Source organism: Mytilus galloprovincialis, chromosome 7 (assembly GCF_965363235.1).
Source record: "Mytilus galloprovincialis chromosome 7, xbMytGall1.hap1.1, whole genome shotgun sequence".
Taxonomy (NCBI): Eukaryota; Metazoa; Mollusca; class Bivalvia; order Mytilida; family Mytilidae; genus Mytilus; species Mytilus galloprovincialis.
This window is the reverse complement of record NC_134844.1, coordinates 35,616,339-35,637,608: the sequence shown is the minus strand read 5'-3', so window position 1 is coordinate 35,637,608 and position 21,270 is coordinate 35,616,339. Positions and strand designations below refer to the sequence as shown.

At 32.6% G+C, this 21,270-nt stretch overlaps 1 protein-coding gene across 3 annotated transcripts in view; it reads left to right on the top strand.

The window, feature by feature from the left end:
- Nucleotides 1-6,710: 6,710 nt before the first annotated feature.
- The window catches only part of LOC143082874 (adhesion G protein-coupled receptor B1-like), a 38,226-nt gene continuing 23,666 nt past the window's right edge, over nucleotides 6,711-21,270 (top strand). Inside the window, exons 1-7 of one of the 3 annotated variants that reach the window (XM_076258844.1) lie at nucleotides 6,714-6,904; nucleotides 14,063-14,176; nucleotides 15,888-16,087; nucleotides 17,706-17,894; nucleotides 18,338-18,409; nucleotides 20,404-20,512; nucleotides 20,732-20,851. In XM_076258844.1, the coding sequence (XP_076114959.1) occupies nucleotides 6,748-6,904; nucleotides 14,063-14,176; nucleotides 15,888-16,087; nucleotides 17,706-17,894; nucleotides 18,338-18,409; nucleotides 20,404-20,512; nucleotides 20,732-20,851 (961 nt within the window). In that variant the 5' untranslated portion in view covers nucleotides 6,714-6,747. Of the gene's footprint in view, nucleotides 6,905-14,062; nucleotides 14,177-15,884; nucleotides 16,088-17,705; nucleotides 17,895-18,337; nucleotides 18,410-20,403; nucleotides 20,513-20,731; nucleotides 20,852-21,270 lie in introns of all 3 variants that reach the window. The other 2 variants (XM_076258843.1, XM_076258845.1) reach the window with 2 other exon arrangements.

The window sequence follows — 21,270 nt, the reverse complement described above, 5'->3', positions numbered from 1 at the left end:
GCAGGTTTATCTAATGGTAAAAGAAATACTGATTTCTGATTACCAGTATTCAGTCTGGTCACGCATTTTCTTTCACGATCAAAATAATACGTTGCCTGATCTTTCACGAACAAGTTTGATGGAAATTCAACAAATTCAAGGTTTTCATAAACAAATTAACGCTTTTAAGGGACGAACATACTTTTATTTTACTGTACTATCAGATACACCAAAGATTAAATTTCAAATCTATCATGATATATTGAAATATGACCATTATAGGTACAAAAAGCGTGTTATTTGTAAATTATTTCATAGACATGCATTGCGCCTATTGTGTTTTTTCTTAAAGTACTGCATATTTTCTTTATCTTATTTCACAGTTATGTTGAGTAAGTAAGTTAAATAAAGGCAACAGTAGTATACCGCTGTTCAAACTCATAAATCCATGGACAAAAAACAACATCGGGGTAACAAATTAAAACTGAGGGAAACGCATTAAGTATAAAAGGAGAACAACGACACAACACTGCAATGTAACACACACAGAAACGGACCAAGCATCAGACAAAATCCTACGATAAAAACAAATATAACATCAATCCAAATACATGAATTTGGGATAGACAAGTACCGTGACACGTCTTATCGCAATGTGAATTTACACTCAAAATTAAGAGAAAACAAACGACGCAAAATTAAAATCTAACACATACAGAAACGAACTGTAATATAACAATGGCCATATTCCTGGCTTGGTACAGGACATTTTTAAAGAAACAATGGCGGGTTGAACCTGGTTTTGTGGCATGCCAAACCTCCCCTTTTATAGCCATGTGAAATATAACATTAAAAGGACAACTCAACACCACAGGACTACAATATAAATAAATTGGAGTATACAATTGACAAAGAAACACACGAACAACAGCCAAAAAAAGGCAACAAGTTGAAAATTTTAATACGTCAGAAGTGCATTTTATCCACACAAGATCCACCAATGACGCCCAGATACAAAAGTTTGAAAGCCGAAACAAGCACAAAGTCGAACAGCATCGAGGACCAAAAGATCAAAAAAGTTGTGCCAAAAACGGCCAGGGTTTTCTGTTAGTTACCAGAACATCCTTATTATTTAGAATAATTTATACTTTTGCAAACAGTAAATTTATAAAATTACTAAACAAAAGCTGTACATGATAGAAGTGAAATATTAACTAATTACAGGAAACAACTGAAATACATTACATAACCAGACATTTGCAACACAAAATGTAGACACATTCGAACAAGCCCAAACCCCAACGCCAAGTGACGTCATATTTGAAATTGTAAAAAATGACAAAAAAATGATGACCATTTTGACAGACATATGTTTTTGTTCGAATTTGTTCCGCGTTTTGAAAATTAAGCGATTTTTTCAAAGATTCTGAACTAGAATTTACATTAAATGTCTTTCACGATCCGTTACCAGAGCTTTCACGATTGTCTCTCAATACTTTACCGCCGTTAGATATTTTTTCACGATCATTTCTCTCAATAAACCGAATGACACCCGTTTTATAGTTGACGGTTGTATGGTAATCTATACATTTGTAGGTGTTAACTTTTATGTCATTTGGTCCCTTGTAGAGAGTTGTCGCATTAGCAATCATACCCTATCGTCTTATCTTTATATTTCATCAATAAAGTCTATCATCTATATTAGTAACTGTTATAAGCAATTACATGGAAAGTTTAAATCCTATAACAACAGGGGTCATCCCTACACACAATCTGCATGTCTGTTCCCAAGCAAGCGCATGTCATTCAGTGAGTTCATCGTTGCTGTCTGACATATTTGTTATATTTGTAATATTTTTTTATTATTGTTTTGTCATCAGTTGTAGATTTAAACCTTGTCATGTCAAACTATATATATATGTATGGAACGCCATTGCTGCCTTATAATAACGATAACCATATTGTTAAGGGTAAAGATATATCATGAAGTAAATGTTCCATACTTTAACGACATTTGACTATAATACTCTGTCAATTTGCTATATCATTAAGATAAATTTATATACTATAAAGACACTTTGATACAATATGGAGCTACCTTTTCATACTATTCTGTCATTTCACTTTGTTATGAAGATAATAGTTCATACTATGAAGACATCTTGATATAACATGGAGCTGCATTTTCATACTGATTTGTCATTTAACTAAACTATTATGTGATATTGCTATGTCATAAAGATACATTTTATACTACAAAGACATCTTAATATAGCATAAAGAAATTGTTCATACTACTTTGTCACCTCAGTATATTATAACGATACATTTGTATACTATACAATCCTCTCGGTATAACATAAAACAATTTTGTTATACTATTATGTCATATAACTATCTTATAAAGACTCATTTTAATATCAAGCTCACAATTCTTATATCACGATGTGTCATCTATATACCAGTAGACTATTTGATTACACTATAAGACAAGCATTAGCCTTTCAAAAAGGGCTATAGTCGACTCATAGCTGAGGAAAATGGAAAGTGCTCTCGCTTTGTAGATGAATTCATTCAGTAGAATAGCCACGTGCATCAATCAACAAATTTTACCACACACGTGAGGTCACACGTTTTGAAGTAGTATATATCGTTTAACGTTGTTGACGAAACTCCAGAAGATTCGGTTATTTATAGATAAAAGTTACCTGTGTATCAATATGCATGATTATGACCAGGCAAAATCTAATTGATAAAATAGAGGACAAATCCGATACTCTACGGGATTGAAGGACATTTACTAGGTTTGGATTGTCCTAACCAATCAATAAACTTTGATTATTCACGTCTCGTAATATCTTCCAATCAGGTAGCAAGAAAAATTCACGCACTAACTGTCCATCGTTCAGTTCTTAATCTCGACTCATAGGAGTCGATAAACAGTTCATCATACCATAATATCATTTCACCATAGTTACCATAAAGCCATTTCATCATACAATAAGACAAATCTATAAATAGCGCCGAAAATCCCAATGTCCCCCCCCTCCCCCCCCCCTGCGAAATTCATCAGCAACATCGATTTGAATAAAAAAAAAGGACGCGAAGGACATCTGTTTTCGGAACTAAGGGAATCGCTTTCGAGATGAATGAATTTATCGACTATAATGTTGCATTTAATACTCTATATAGCTACTGGTTTCTTATAAAAAAAAAAACCCCAATGTTTGTACTTTGAGCAGGAGTATTGGCAGTAACACTAGATCAGGGGCGGATTTAGGCGGGGGCGTGGCGGGCGTGCCCCCCCCCCCCCTAAAATTTGCAAAGCATGGGTTGACTTCAACATATTTAAGTATCAGAAGAGACCATTCAATTTTTTTAACATTCAAAGTATATAAAACAGTCAGTTTAACAGAATCAACGTGACCTATATATATATACGCTTTATTAAAGTTCTATAAATAACTTCAAAGGAAGGTGTCAAACGCGGAGCTGCGTTTGATGACATATATAATAGGTTTTTAGCAGTTAAAGTAAAAACAAATGTTACATTGTATTTGCGGTTTTTATAATCAATTTGTTTGGTAATCGAAGTTCCAAAACATCCCTTACTCACTTTCACAATTTCATCATGACACGGTCAAAAAACAGAGAGATTCTTTTATAATATTCCGGCGTAATGAAAGATAGAAATACTGTTTTAAGCGAAAGGTTAGTTTATTAATTTGTTTCTCTGTGTCTATATTTATTTCTCACTTGCAACCTAAATATTTAGCCGAATTCTGTACCGTATTACTGTATGCTTGGGATCCCAAGAAAATAAATATAACTGCGTAAATGCATCTCATTCTGGTTTTAGTTGTTTGTGGCGAACACAGTGAAGTCTGGCACGACCTCCGAAAATCATAAAAGTAAAAAACAGATAGTATGAAAGGACAATTAAAAATCGCTGGTAAAAGTAGAAATTTTCGTTTGAAAATTATATTGGTCAGGTGAGCAATTGTGATCTGTCTCGTCTCACTTTGCGTCCGTCTGTCCGCCCGTCTATCTGTAGATTGTTGTCAGGTGTGGATAACGGCGGTTTCAGCTTGAAACTTTAATTTCTCGCTAATTTTACCACACAATAGTTCGAGATATCTACATTTCACCCCTTTAGAAGAATATTTCAATAGTTTTACCTAAAAAAAACCTCAAAACATTTTTCGCCTCGCTCCGCTCGGCCAGTACAAAACTTTGCGCCCCCCCCTAACTGGAAATCCTGGATCCGCCCCTAGATCACAATGCATGATTGTATGCAGTAAAGCTACACGAATGTTTCGAACAAAAAATAAAGCAGAGTTAAAAATTATGTTGTTTTCTATTTGATAACTTTACATGAAAAATATTGTCCGAGTCATCTTTTGTTATTAACTCCATATCATTTGTCAAGTACCTTTTGACACCAATCAAATTCAAGAATTACTTCGGTTGATTATAAAAAGAACATTCCGGTGTTTAACTGCAAGTAATTTGAAATATGTATTCATTAGAAATAGTCAAATATCGATTTATATTTTTTTTTATCAACATGGGGATGCCCATGCAAATGATAATACTAAAATATTAAGGGTACACTATTTTTATTTATCATATACTTAGACTAAATAACATATAAATTTTACCGTATGATAATAGCATTAAATTAAAGTATTTTCCATATTTTTCGAATTGGTGCTTAGCGGGCTGATATGAAAAGTTTATCACATGCTTCGATTGTTATCACATGCCTTTCCGCAACGTTATCACATGGCATTCCGGTGATACTCGGCAAATTCCGGAAAATACACCTCAATGCTACGTTTTCATAGAAAAACATTACAAAGTAGTGTACAAAACAATTATTTGAATACTGGAAAGTATATTGTGTAAAATAATTATAGTATAACTAATCGCCGTATTTGAATATCAAAAATAAGACAACGCGTGACCGAACGACGCATGGATTAAACGAGTGCGCAGCACGAGTTTAATCCATAGCGGCGTTCGGTCACAAGTTGTCTTATTTTTGATATTCAAATACGGCGATTAGTTATTCTTTTTATTACATTGGCAAAATTTGGCTTTTTTTTTTATGAAATTAATGTAGAAAAAATGTAAGGAACTATATCTTTTTCCTACGCATTGACAATTTGTTTTGATCCGACGTTATCGACGTCTTGACAACGCCTATTGTTGTATGACGTCAGAGAGTGAAATAACCACGTTTATTTCACATGTGAAATTATCGGTTTTTATCTAACTGGGAAATCAATGTAATTCATTGCAACCAATGTAATAATTAAATTTAATTTAAAAAATAAATATTAAATAAATGCATTTTTTAAGTTTTTCTGAAACATGATTTAGAAAGTTACTTTAGAAAAGTTGACTTTTCCAAACAATGTTCATTATGTATATTGTTGAATTATTTTTTTGTCGATTCGTTTATATTAAAATCTGTTTTTTTCTCTCTGTTGAGGCATATGATGGAAAGATTTCATATTGAATGTATCAAATTTTGGGTCCGACGTCCATGAACTTTTTACTCTTTCAACTTCTTTTCGGGAACCACGTAGAAGGATCAATATATGAATCTGTTATTTTTCTCTACTGTTGAAGCATATGATAAAAAGATCATAACATGTCATTTTTCATATCGCATGTATTATCAGCCCTCGGTCAATATCAGCCCTCGAGCCATGCGGCTCTTGGGCTGATATTGAACCTAGGGCTGATAATACATGCGATATGAAAAATGCCATGTAATAATCTGATATTATAAAACAATGTTGGTGTCCTCTTCATTTTGACAATTTTGGATTTTTGCATATATTTTTCTAGAAAGGCAACAACCAATTACCCATCTGGAGCAGTAACTGTGGTACTGAGAATGTCATTCTGGATACTATACAATTATGGCCCGTTGAAGAGGTGAATATCCAAAATTGTCAACAAGAGAAGGTTATTTCAATGAGGGCGCAGCCCGAAGTGAAATAACTTTCAAGGGTTGACAATTTTGGATATTCATCGATTCTAAGGGGCCACAATTGATTTATTATACCGAACTAACAGTGGAAAGGCCTTTCGAACACTTTCTATATGTTTTACATAACAAAGTCAAAGACAAGTTGACGTCAGATGAAAATACATTTGTGTTCTAGAATTTCTAGATTGTACAACAAAAGGAGAATCTTTTTGTAAAATATTGATGGCCCTGAAAAGGACCGTTACTCTATAAGAGCTATCATCAGCTGCTGTCACTCTATTCATGTCTAATGCCTTATTTCCTTCTTCTTCGTCTCTCGGTGAGCTTCAACTGTAACGTGAACGCTGCCATTTTGTTTATTTACGTCTGTGACGTCATAATCATGGGAGATAACTCAAGTACAAATCAACAATCTCAAAAGGTTAATCGCCGGTGAATAATAGGGTTATTCACCGCTGGTGGAAATTTTTAGGGTTATTCGTCCTTCTTGCAATTGAATGAAAAACAACTGAATTATTCCATGTCACGTGACAACGTTTCACCCAATAGAATTGTTTAAAATATATGTAAGGTATAATAATCCTTATTAATTCCTTTTTCCCGTAATTTACAAATTTGTTTATCCTATTGTTGACTTTGTTCATTACTCTCTAGATGACTGTTTTTTTAAATTGCTGTATCGTACTTAACTAAAACGCTAGAAAGAAAGAAAAAAAAACATGCATGAACAAGAATCAATTCATCGACTTATTATCATTCATTTTATGAACAGGCATGTTGATTTATTCTGTGATTGTAATATTCCCTTTTGGTCCTGGTTAAAATCAAAGAAATCGCTGATTGTTGGTGATGTAATTTGTTTGGATCGGAATAATGTGGAACTGTCAAGTCTTCAAGCAAGCGATTTTGATAATTGCACTTGTAAGTATTGTTTTATTTTTTGTTTTATTCAAAACGATGATAATAATATGTGTGAGATAATAAATTGTTCTTGATTCATTCAATTGCAAATATGGAATCTGCTTTGTATTTAGGATTCATAAGTTAGAGTCATCTGACATAATGATAAGATATTGTTAAATATCTTATCGGATGTAGTTGTAATTTTATTTTTTGTTTATTTCTATTTGTATGTTAACGTAAAGATGTATATTTTTTTAATTAATCAAAGTTTAATTGCACTTATTAACGTAAAGATAATTATTCACCAAATTTATTTATAAAATTTAGTTTAAAGCTACTATATGTACATGATTTATTTGTTTTAGAGTTTGATTAGGAACATCATACAATTAATTATCCAATTACTAACAAAATCATATATTAAAATTCTTGTAATTGTTATAAAATACATCAAATGTCGTAGTTAAAAATCTGATATTGAATTATATCAATATTTAGAAATTTACCAGTGACGTCTCTTTTGTGACTTTGACCCAGTCGTGTGACAGACAACTCGTTGTAATGTTGTGCTGTTTTTTGTGTGCTGTCCTAGGTTGTTTTACTTGTTCGTTTTTATTCTGTGATTAGCATGTCGAAATGTGCTATCGTATTGTTTATTTGTGTACTTCCTTGTCCTGAATGTTCTTGCATTTACTTGTACTATAATCCTGTTATGTAATGTTGTCATTGTATTGTTACAAGGAGCATGTAGTTCAGTGGTTGTCGTTTGTTGATGTCTTTTATATGTGTTTTTCGTAATTCATGTTGTTTTAAAATAGACCGTTATTTTTTCTCAATTGAACTGTTTCATATTTTTCAATTCATGGACTATTGTAGCCGACAATACCGTATGTTTTTTCTCATTGTTGAAGATTATATGGTTGCCTATATATAATTTCTTACATTCACTACATTTGAACTTTGTTGGATAGTTGACTCATTTGCATTAATACCAAATCTTCTTATTAAAAATTGATGGGTGTGTGTATTTCTTTGGAAAATTTCAATGTTTTTCTCCCAGGTCACCCAGTTTGAATAGAATATTTTGACATTTTGTTGTGCTCTTGGATTTGAGTTAAGAGCCAACCAAAGCTCACGGCCTGTTGGTGGGTAGTTGATGACTATATGGTAAGCTCTGGATGTCTTTTGAGTATTGCATACGGTGATTTGGTGATGTCTTCATGTCATGCATTGTCCCATTACTTTATATAGACAGCTTATCAGTCAACCTGATCTATCAAAGTAGCTCTCCTCGCCTTTTGTATAGTCAGACGAAAAACACGATATAAACTGACTTGTCTTGGTATATACATGTTTATTTAATATACTCATATAAATATAAAAAAGAATGATGTAGTATGATTGTCAATGAGACAACTCTCCACAAGAGACCAAAATAACACAGAAATTATCAACTATAGGTCATTGTATAGCCTTCAACAATGAGCAAAGCCCATACCGCATAGTCAGTTATAAAAGGCCCCGAAATGACAATGTGAAACAATTCAAACAAGAAATCTAACGGCCTAATTTATGCACAAAAATTGAACGAAAAACAAAAATGTTACACATAAACAAACGACAACCACTGAAATACAGGCTTCTGACTTGGGACAGGCACATACATGTTGAATGTGGCGGGGTTAAACATGTTAGCGGGATCCAAAATTCAAGTCATATTGATATTTTAAAACAACATCAAAATAAAAAAGTGTAAAAAAACAATATTTTAATAAATGTTGAAACTATTATTGTGTTTGTGAGTGGAAAACTACTTAAAATTGTAGAAATATTCAAAAGTAGCTCTCGATCGCGTTTTTGTTCTTCGGCTACGTTAACGGAACACCAATCAAGTAATCCATCTTCATGACTATGGCTTCAATGTTAAATGGTATATATAAAATATCATGTTCTGCTTGTCGTAGACTCAAAAAGACTTCAAGTTGGAATAGATCTACGAAGACTAAAGAACGTTCATGTGTTGTTTGGCAATTGTACATGCCCACGACACCGATGTCCAGATATTGTTCGGAAGATGTTTTGAGAAGTTACGATGCTATCGGACATGGAAAATTAAACTGTTACTGTATATTACAGAACACAAAACTGGCTATCTTTGCTGTAATTACAAGTTAAAAACCGGACATGGTTTACATTAAAGCTAAAAATCCAAATCCCACGGCATCAAATTATTTAAAAAAAACATATGACCTTCAACATTGGAGGGCTAAACTAGCATTGAGCCGTGTCCAGGTTCTAAATCGAAAATAAAGAGATGTGGAGTAAATGTACACGGGACAAAATCGCACACAAAATATAGAAAAAATACAAATTATTAATGAACAGGGCTTTTATTCCTGTTCTTCATCTTGAAAGGAACTGGAGGGTCTTCAACGAGGAACTAGACCATTGATCCTCATTATACAAAAGTAACATAGGTTAGTGCATCGAACTACAAAAACATAAGTTCCTGGTTCGATCCCCGTTCCGGGGAGAAAATTTCCAATCCACTATTAATAAATATGTTTAAAAACTAACAATAGCCACACACTTGACTTTGTGGATTACGTTATTTTTTTCTTCATCCTACATATGTCTTTTGATATTGTTCATACATGTAAATACTAGAAGTCTTACACTGTATCTATATTTTTTGCTTCGAGACCAGAACATAATAAAATAGATATAACAAAACTTGCGCTTTAGATTAAGAAAGGGTCTGAAGGATTTTGTATCATTTTTTCCAGTTCTTCTCGGGTCCTTGAGCCCTTCCCTCGCCAACAATATATAGTTTGCTTAATTTGTAAAAGAGGCTAGTCACGCTTCTGTATTATCATCTTAGATTAACCTCCCCAAACTTAATAGTAAAGATCACGCACCCATATTGTTTAGATTGATAAAGACTTTTGCATCCGTCGACATTTTCTTCGATTAAAATAATATTGATCTAACAACCGCTGTGCGAATGAATGACAAATGACAACATTGTCATTTTTTGAATGACAATTAAACAGTGTGGGGAAAGATAAATTGAATACACTTTCGTTTTTCGTTTTTTGTTTTTGTGAAATCAAAAATGAAAAATGAAAACACTTTCATTTTTCGATTTTAGTTTTTGAGAAATCAAAATTGAAAAATGAAAATACTTTTGTTTTTCGTTTTTGTTTTGTGAAATCAAAAACGAAAAACGAGAACACTTTTGTTTTTCATTTTGGTTTTTAAGAAATCAAAAACGAAAAATGAAAACACTTTCGTTTTTTGTTTTTTGTTTTTGAGAATCAAAAATGAAAAATGAAAACACTTTCATTTTTCGATTTTAGTTTTTGAGAAATCAAAATTGAAAAATGAAAATACTTTTGTTTTTCGTTTTTGTTTTGTGAAATCAAAAACGAAAAACGAGAACACTTTTGTTTTTCATTTTGGTTTTTAAGAAATCAAAAACGAAAAATGAAAACACTTTCGTTTTTTGTTTTTTGTTTATGATATTTCAAAACGAAAAAAGAAAGGACGCAGATATACACGGACCGTGTCCTTCATCTGTTTTGCCTACGGAATTCAGAAGGCCCCGAAATGACAATGTGAAACAATTCAAACAAGAAATCTAACGGCCTAATTTATGCACAAAAATTGAACGAAAAACAAAAATGTAACACATAAACAAACGACAACCACTGAAATACAGGCTTCTGACTTGGGACAGGCACATACATGTTGAATGTGGCGGGGTTAAACATGTTAGCGGGATCCAAAATTCAAGTCAAATTGATATTTTAAAACAACATCAAAATAAAAAAGTGTAAAAAAACAATATTTTAATAAATGTTGAAACTATTATTGTGTTTGTGAGTGGAAAACTACTTAAAATTGTAGAAATATTCAAAAGAAATGAAAACACTTTCGTTTTTTGTTTTTTGTTTATGATATTTCAAAACGAAAAAAGAAAGGACGCAGATATACACGGACCGTGTCCTTCATCTGTTTTGCCTACGGAATTCAGAAAGGTACCTTTTTGAAACAAAATTACAATATTTTCCAAAATGGCCTTAATATGAGATTCATCCATTAATAATTAGAAGATTTGCGAAGAAAATGAAGTTGTCTTCGGATTATTGACATGTTCCTAAATTGTCAAAATATTTGGGTTGTTTTCGTTTTCGAGATACAACAATACAAAACAGTTTAAGAAACTGTGCACATAAAAAAGATGTATATAATAACAAGAATGTGTCCTCAGTACACGAATGCCCCACTCGCAAGTTATCATTTTCCATGTTCAGTGGACCGTGAAATTGGGGTAAAAACTCTAATTTGGCATTAAAATTAGAAAGATCATATCATAGGGGACATGTGTACTAAGTTTGAAGTCGATTGGACTTAAACTTCATCAAAAACTACCTTGACCAAAAACTTTAACCTGAAGCGGGACAGACGGACGGACGAACGAACAGACAGACGGACGGACGCACAGACCAGAAAACATAATGCCCCTCTACTATCGTAGGTGGGGCATAAAAAGTGAAAAGAACAAGGAAGAAAAGTACATAAATACAACAAAACAAATACAAAAGAGGAGGTGTTTTACTTCTATATGAAGTTTTAAGCAAACGCGATGATAGGTTGTCCTTTACATACAACAAAGACAAAGAGGAGTCGAGTGGTATCAGTAAACTATATAACAATCCAACATAAACACAACAAAGGGACTGGCAAGAAATGAAACTTTATCATGAAATTTGTCATGAAGATGGGTCACTCAAATTATAATATGATAATAACTTCCTTTCTAAGAGTCAATCTTTATAGTATGTGTTTAATTAATTCTTCTTCACAAATCATTAGAAAGTAAATCATGAATCCTTTGATTTAAATTCATTGTATATTTTATAAAAATCGGTATCGGAAATTGTGCTGATGTATTTTGAATGTGTAAGGCGTTTGCATTTCTACGAGCTCATCATTATCCCTGCTTAACTTCAACTTTATGTTATCCCAACGACGCATACTTGTATAATAAAGTACATCTGTAGAGGTAAACATATGGTCTTATAACAATCCTTTTTTTTAATTTAAAATCTCTATTTTTTTCTCGATTTGTTGAGTTTGAATCTTTTAAGCCACATTTACGGAAATATGTTAAATGTGCAATTTTGAACACACACATTTCGTTTTTTTTTTATACAACGTTAGAAACCAAGTCCCACTAGACCGCGATCGCACAACGCTCACCGAGATCTAAAATACATTCAGATCGTTGTGAGTTCGCAGTATGAACGGGCATGAAAATGTAAATTTCACGTTTTTACTACGTCTTCATTACGCTGCTCCAACGACCCCGCTCGATTTATCTGATTGCAACACGATCTTAACCCGCTTCTACTGCGGTTAAAGCACGACCATACTACGATCATACCACGTTCATACCGCAATCTTACTTCGATAACATTAACATCGTGTTTCATATAAACACTGCATCATTCCTTCTATTTCTCATTGAAACGTAAATTTCTCGAAATCAAGGCAGTAATGCAACCAAAATCTACATGCAGGTAGGGGTAGAAGTAGAGGCAGAGGGTGATCTGATAATAAAGAATCATGATATATGTCGAACCTACTAATCCAACCTGAATCAAGATCAAGATCAAATGACGATGTTGTAGTGAACGATAGTAGGGATGACACAGATGTGTCAAGAATAATCGAGCCGTTGGAGATAAAGGACAAGAGGTCCAAATAACATACAGAAAAAATAAAATCTGGAGAGCTTTTATCAATTTTATATGACAATGACAATGAGCATGATGATAGTATTAACGTAGCTGAGTCGTAAGAACGGCGTGATGCGGACAGCATGGGCGTGCTTAAATCGTACTATGGTTTTAATAAGCGTAGTATAAACGTGGTTAAGTCGTATTAGAAGCGTGTTTGGGTCGCGGTAAGAATGTGATGGTCGTAGTGGTGTCGTAGTAAAATCGCTGTGATATCGTAGCGTAGTCTCCCCGACTAAAATCGCGCTTTCACTACGCTGTCGCTTCGATGTTACAGCGATCTTTGCGATATTTCCACGACCTTACTGCGCTCTCACTACGCTTCTGCTACGATCTGATTTCGAAACGACCGCACCACGATTGTTTTGAATATGTTCAAAATTGGCCACGGTCATCACGATCATGAAGACATCACCACGACCGTACTTCGACCTTACTGCTATCTGCACGATCGCAATACGATCGTCAAAATTTTCATTTTTTTGACAGATCGTAGTGCTATCGTGGCCTATTGGGACTGTGCTGTGATTTTAGCATATTTTAAACTAGCAAGCAATTCCGTATACGACAAAGCCTGTGACATTCTTTAACTCCTTTTACTATCTATATCAGAAATCAATATTCATATAAAAAAAACATTTACATCGCTGTTCAAATAATTATATAAAACAATTCTCCATAGTTAAAAGAGAATTTCTGTTCAAAACATGAAAAATCTTATTAACTAAATCAAAATATTCATCGAAATATTTGTACAACTATTGAAAACATCGCCGATTCGGCCTAACGTTTTTCAACTTTGACTTCAGAGTTAGCTCAATATATTCCCACAAATTCAAAGGTTTAACGCTGTTTTTTCAACATATCTCTGTTATTTAATACGGTGATTCTACGTTTTTATTTTTTATTTGGTTTTTTGTCATAAAAATGCGGTAAAATTATTATTGCACCTTATCGTGCAGAAGATAATAATATCAATAGTGTAATTTCTTCTAACGACAGGTTTACCAAAATCAAACATTTTTTTATGCGATACGGACTTTTTTTTTTTTAATAAAAGATTGCATTGCATATAGCTACAAGTCCAAAATTCCCCAAATAATTGTGTTTTAAATCGTAGACGAGGTTGATGACCCTATGTTTTTGGTTGGCTAATTTAAAAAAAAATCCAAGACGAAAGGGAAATCAAAATGTATATGAATAGGAGGATTTGTAAAAATAGAATTCTGGTGAAATACTACTATGAGTACAACAATTGCACTTTTTATTAGTATAGTACTTATCATAGTGTAAAATTTTTTGTAGAGGTACTTTTATATTATTAGAATTGCATGATAAAGGTTTAGAACAAAATATTTATCGCTTTTAACAGACAATGCTTGTCATTATACTGATTACTGTTCAAATGGAGGATCTTGTAGTCAGGACATCTCCGGTGATTTGACATGCTCCTGTGTTGGTGATTGGACCGGCGAGACATGTACAGGTTAGAGATAATTATGATAAGTTTTGTTTCTTTTTGCATAGACACGAATGTTACACCCGTCATGTTGCTCTTGTAAGTACAGACTCGGTAATAAGTCTTATTCTGTAGGCCACATTCGGCAAAGTGGACGGCATAAGGAACATATCCTATGGCAAGCCGTTCTCGTCAAAACTATGTTTAAACCCTTTTTTCGAAAAAAATACACACTGAGATTTAAAAAAATAAAATAACACACTGAGAAGTCGAAATTACACACTGAGATTTAAAAAAATAAAAAACACACACTGAGAATTCAAAATTACACACTGAGATTTTAAAAAGACACACTGAGATGAAATAAATTGAAAAACACACACTGAGAATTGTTAATTACACACTGAGATTTCAAAAATACACACTGAGATTAATATGCAAATTACTAATGAATATTCATGAGATGAATAATTCAACAGATTAATATCTTGATCTCAAGAACTCTTGTCATTATAATGAAATGCGATTCCTTCAACCAACATTCGTAATAAATTTCAAGACTTAACATCGCTCATATTCATAAGTTTGTTGCCTATAATTCAGATCATTACTACCAGTAATTAAACATGTGTCCCTTTTCAAAAGTCTTCCAACTGTTTCTCTGATTTCGCTAGTTAATCTATTATATTTTTGTTACGTTTATATGCTATAATAGACACTTGAGTAAAAATTTCACTGCATTCTTTTGCAGATTGTTCCAATGTTTTACTTATAATTTTAATAAAGTTTTTCACCATTTGGTTATATTTTGTAATAAGAGTCAGTGGGTATTTTTCTTGTTCTTGTATTTTTAAAGGTTTTTTTTTATTAATAATTTGGAACCAAATCGAAGGACTAACGAGTTATGTCCCCTTGTTGTTTTAAGCTTGTAATAGATTCAGATTAAGTATGCTAATTAGATATGTGCGCATAAAAAGTGCGCACAAATCTCAGTGTGTAATTTTAAATTCTCAGTGTGTAATTTCAAATTCTCAGTGTGTGTTTTCAGTTTATTTATTCTCAGTGTGTCTTTTTGAAATCTCAGTGTGTAATTTTCAATTCTCAGTGTGTAATTTTCAATTCTCAGTGTGCGTTTTTCATTTTTGTAATCTCAGTGCGTCTTTATGAAATCTCAGTGTGTAATTTTTAATTCTCAGTGTGTAATTTTCAATTCTCAGTGTGTAATTTTCAATTCTCAGTGTGCGTTTTGAAGTTTTTAAATCTCAGTGTGCTTTGTTGTAATTCTCAGTGTGTAATTTTTTCGAAAAATGGTTTAAACATAGTTTTGACGAGAACGGCTTGCCATAATATCCACTATTATTGGTGATGCGGATATTCCATAACGGTCAACAAACTCCTAATGGTGTCCGCAAAACTTACGAAGGAGTGATTTAAACTTCACCATTTACAACGCTTGGTTAAATGGCGTCATCAAGGAAATCATGATAGGAAATACAAACCCGGGTATATCGAATCAACTGGGCGATAACTACTCCGTATACAGGCGCTGCTAGAATTTTACTACATAGAAATGGAAAAGGTTTTACTGAGATAATGTTGTTTTTTTTTTAATTTTGGAATCTCTTTTGACGAATTATCTCTCTATTTTCCTGGCAAAATTTTTACGCAGTAAAAGTTATTCATATTATTTTATTTTTTAATCACTTTTTCCTTTTTAAATAATTTTGCATTTCAGTAGAAATAGTAAATCTTTGTGCAGAAAATGTTGACAACCTTTATACTTATTGGAATACAACAGAAGAAAGCACCCTATCTACCCTTGTATGCACCGGTGAATATGTGGGTTACGTTTCAAGATACTGCAGTAAAGAGGGAAATTGGGAGGAACCAAACTACAGCAATTGTACAAGTAAATCAATACAACATATAAAAGAACAGGTAGATCCTATATATTAAATTTTTCTGCACAAGTCAGATAAGGTAGAGTGTGGACAGAAAATAAATTTCACTTAAGAAAAGGTAGTAATGAATGCTTGCAATTGCATAATTAAAATAAAAGGCAATGGGGTTATGAGTTAGTGGTTTTATTTGCATTAATTTATAAACAATAGCATTGAAGAAAAAAAAACAACAACACACATATTTAAAGGGAGACAAAAGATACCGAAGATAAATTCAAAGTAGAAAATAGACCGACAACGCCAATACAGAAAAGAAAAAAGACAAAAAAGACAAACAACAGTATGCATACACAAAATAAACTAAAGAGGTTCTATACACTGACAGGTACATATGGCACCTGAAGGTCAATAGTTACAAACAAAACTTAAGTATAAAGTGAAATAAGTTGTGAGTCATATTTTGTCGTTTCTATTAAAACTGTCGTTTTTAGTATATATTCCCAGAGGGGATTATTAGCTTGACATATATTCTAAGATGCTTGTCTAATTTGACGATTGCATAAATGATTTTTGTCTTTATATAGCTGGGTTAGGACTTCATTTAATAATAGCCCGTGTGTCATTTTATATATGGAATCAGAGTTTTATGTCCGTGCACTTATGTAGTAAAAGCATAAAGTGTTTGCAATGCCTACCTTTTCAACAACGTTTTGCCTATCCGTTTACTAGTATTCTAGTGTTGACAGTTATTAAAATGATGCATGTTTACATTTTGTTACATCTGAGCGTTACTGATGAGTCTCATGTAGACGAAGCTCGAGCCTGGGGTATCAAATTATAATCCTGGTACCTTTGATAACTACTAGTTATGTCGCTGTGTTGGATACATGTGTTTCGCTTTGAACAGTACCCTATGTCTCGCGTTAAAAATATAGAATCATTTATTTGTGTCATTGCAACTCTGAAGATAAAGCATGTAGTATTTACAGTGTTTCCACTTCTAACAAATATTTTCCTATATACTTGAGATTTTGGTTTTTAAGTATACCATTTTGAGTTACATATCGAGCTCGAGCTTCTAAAGTATTTACGTCTTGTATTTGTTTGCATAGGGTACTAGAATGAAGAAAAACATTTATGATAATAGGTATAAAAAAATGCTATTCCTTCGACTTTCATATTGGTATTTCTTCGAACATCTTAATTTGAATTTCTATACAAACACAGTCTATGATATTTGCTGCTCAGTTTCAAAATAAATAACTTTCCATAAAACTCGTATATATTAATAAGAGATTAATTGAGGAGTCAAAAAAGCCACAAAAAAAAAACAACAGGGGTCAATGTGCTTGTTTTCGAGATATTAGCCATTTGAATTTTGGCGGGAAAATGTTCTCTTAATTTTTCATAGCTTTATAATTGACCAGTAATAGTTCTTAAATACTATTAAAAAATAAATAAGATTTTATAAGACACTACAAATGACTTATAATTATACACATAAAAGATTTATAAAAAGAAAAATGGGGGACCATTTTTTAAGTCATAGAAATGTATAAAACCAGAGGATTTCGAAAATCTGACAAAAATTCCAAAACACGACAAGTTAACATCCTTAGGTTATTTTATAAAGTTCGAAACCCAACTCATTTTAGACGGCTATGCTCTTATCTGGAAACAGTGACAATGATTCGGTGACCATTATCCTTGACGATCTGGAAAATATCACAAGAAATGATAACGAATTGCGGTCTGGTGATCTGCTTACCTCTTCAGCTGTACTTAATGATATTGCCAAGTATGTTTCAAACCACACAGAAAATCTTTCAGTTGATCAACTAGAGGTTAGTTATGAAGGTTATACATTATATATAAAAATAAGAAGATATGGTATAATTGCCAATGAGACAATTCTCCACATGAGACCAAATGACACAGAAATTAACAACTATTGGTCGCCCGACGGCCTTCAACAATGAGCAAAGCTCATACCTCATAGTCAGCCATAAAAGGCCCTTCAAGACAAATGTAAAACAATCTAAACGAGAAAGACTAACGGCCTTATTATACATGACATCGTTTTATTTATAACAGTAATAAGAAAAGGTTACATTGAAATCTTCATTTTTTTTACAAGAACTTTTTGACTGTATATAAATTAAAGAATGCAAATATAGAATAATTGGCAGTGAAAATGGCAACTATCTATCTAACGTGTTCAAATATAAACACACACAAGTGAGTATTGCCTAAAATGTGGATTGAATTAAAATCGTTTTTCTTTCAGATCTTTGGATCTCTATGCGATAATTTACTAGACGAAAGAAACCATCAGCCATGGGAAGAGCTTAACAATGAGGTTGACATTTTGAAATGCAATCTATATATATGTATCAAGAAAAGGAAAACGTTCAAACATTCTCCCAAATGTTTGTCTTTAAAAACGCGTTTATTTGTCCTATGTGTGTAGTGGTAAATGCTTATGATTTTGATTCAAAATATCGATCTCAGTATGTACGATATGGTTTTTTTAATATCAAGTTTCAGCTACAAATACAGCATTTCTCATTTTATTCCCATCATGTTTTAAAATTTGAAATAAATTGATAAATTAGTGTGTGTGAACAATTTTTCTTGATGTGGAACGGTCAAACCGAAATATTGACAAATAAGTATGTAAAAACAATTGATTACTTGCGGAACTTTATATGGATTAAAGTACATTCATTTATATTAAGAATAATTTAAGAATTACATAACCTCAGTTTCGAAATAATGTTGGCAATTTTATTTTCAATGAACCATTAAGGAAAGGTTTGTTATATTTAATGGTTTTTTTTCAGAAATCGCCATCGAAACTCTTAATTTCAATGTGCAATCTATAGAGCGTATATGTATCATCTAAATTGATATAAAATGCCTGAATATTCGAAGGGAGAAAGCAAAGTTAAATTTATACATAAGAAAACTGGTAGTACATTGAAAAAAGGAAAAAAAAACCCATATTAAACAAAATGTTTAAACAAAACAAGTCTCATAACCACACTTTTTGCAAAAGAAACCGCTAAACTTGGGGAGGGGGTGTGAGGAGGGGGTTGACTAATGTGTGGAAAAAGCGTTAGCAATGATTTGTTAGTGGAACCGAGATAAATGCAGCAAACATACATCTGAAACATTTTGAACAAGATAGGCGAAAGATATCAGAGAGACGTTCAAGCTCATAAGTCGAACATAAACTGACATCGCCATGGCTAAAAAAGATAAAGACAAACACACAAACAAAAGTACACAGAACACAACTTAGAAAACTATAGACTAAGCAACAGGTACCCCACCAAAAAACGGGGTTATCTCAGGTACTCAATAAGGGTAAGCATACCCATATGTGGCACCCGTCGCATTGCTCATGTTAGAACACACCCGGTAATAAGTCTTATTCGTGAAAAGAGATTGTAGTTAAGACATTACGAACACATTCGCTTTCATCTGTGAAACGGACTTTTTAAAAACGTAAAAAGACTTGTGATGACGTCCGTAAAATGTACGAAGGGGTGATTTTAAGTTCACTATTTGGAATATGTTGGCAATGTTTAATATCTTCGTTGTGAGTCGCAAAACATTCTTGATAGAAAATACAAGCCCGGGCATGTCGAATCAAATTGGAGATATATACTCCGTATGCAGGTTCTGCTGGAATGTTGCTACATCGAAATGGAAAGTTCACAATGAAAAGGCTGAAACCATATCTTTTGTCATAAAGTTTTGTTTTCAACCAACACTCACTGTCATTTTCTAGATGTATGTCAAGATATTATGCAGACTTAACTGTATCTATTGTATCCTTTATCTCAAGTTTGATGGGATAGATGAGTTCAACATAGTCACCAATTATAATGCCGATTAATTGTTAAAAAAATACGTCTTCCAAACGAAAAAAACATGTTGTCAATAAAATAAACAAGCATCTTTATAAGGTCAGTTTCGGTGATTTTTCTGTTTGAATTAGAACAACTTTTTACAAAGAATGAGGTATCCCTACTTTAGACAAGATACAGGTATTTACGTTGACCATTCTTTTTGTATGAAACACAGCAATATTAACTATTGTTTGGAATGGGTAACACTTGTGTAAAGTGTAGAACAGTCAAATGTTGTAATAATATTGCAAGCTGAAAGAGTCTTATATTGTATGTACTCTCAAAGATTTTTGGAATGTTCAGTATTCACATTTGATTCACGCAACCTCTAGAATATTCCACAATAACTTTGAAGCCCGGCTTTGGTTGCTGATAAAATTTATGTTAATTATTTAGAAAGAGGTATTCTATATATCCCATTCATCTATTTCAAAAGGGGACAGGTGGTGTTACTTCACTCGTTAGCGCAGTTACAGAGTTTACTAATGCATTTACTGATGTTTTGGACGATGAATTATCCCTGGTTGTCGCGAAGGAAAATATTGGTATGTTTTATGCTATGTAGACTCATAAGGTATCTTTTTTAAATTTAATTTGTTGAGTGATTGACTTTTTATGAGCACAAACGCCTTTCTGTGTAACATTTTTAATTCATTTTTCATTGAGAATTATTTGATATACATTAAGTTCCACTATATCGTTTGTTATATAATCCAAACTTAATTATGTTATTCAAAGTAAATCAATGATTTCAATGATTTCAGTAATAGAAGTAGGGAAGGCTAGTTTGGACGAGATAGTTGTTCCTGATCGCTTGAAAACATCCGACTCATGGATATCAGATTCAGCGACCGAAATTAAACTGAAAAAGAACATATGTAGTGGTAAATAGCTATTATTAATTTTCAAAAAGCAAGACATATAAATCTGTTAACTCTCAAGACCAAACAATTTGATCAATCATACCCAAATTTTTATAGATAAACCCAAAGGTTCATCCCGTACATTTCATTAAGACAAAAGATACATTGATGAACAGCTGTTGTTATATAGCTTTATGATGGACATTTTGCATTTTTTTTTCTTAACTCATTTTGGGTTTTGAGCATAACGTATAGTTTTTGTTGTTGTACTCCTCAATGAAGTATTAGTATGATAATTGGAATGATGACACATCCCATAGGTGGTATTATAATGTATAAGGCACTAGCTATAAAATTTTTATAAAAAATCTAAAATATAGTATTTTTTGTTCAATCATTAATGAAAGTGAAATACTATAATAATAATTCGCTTTTAGAAG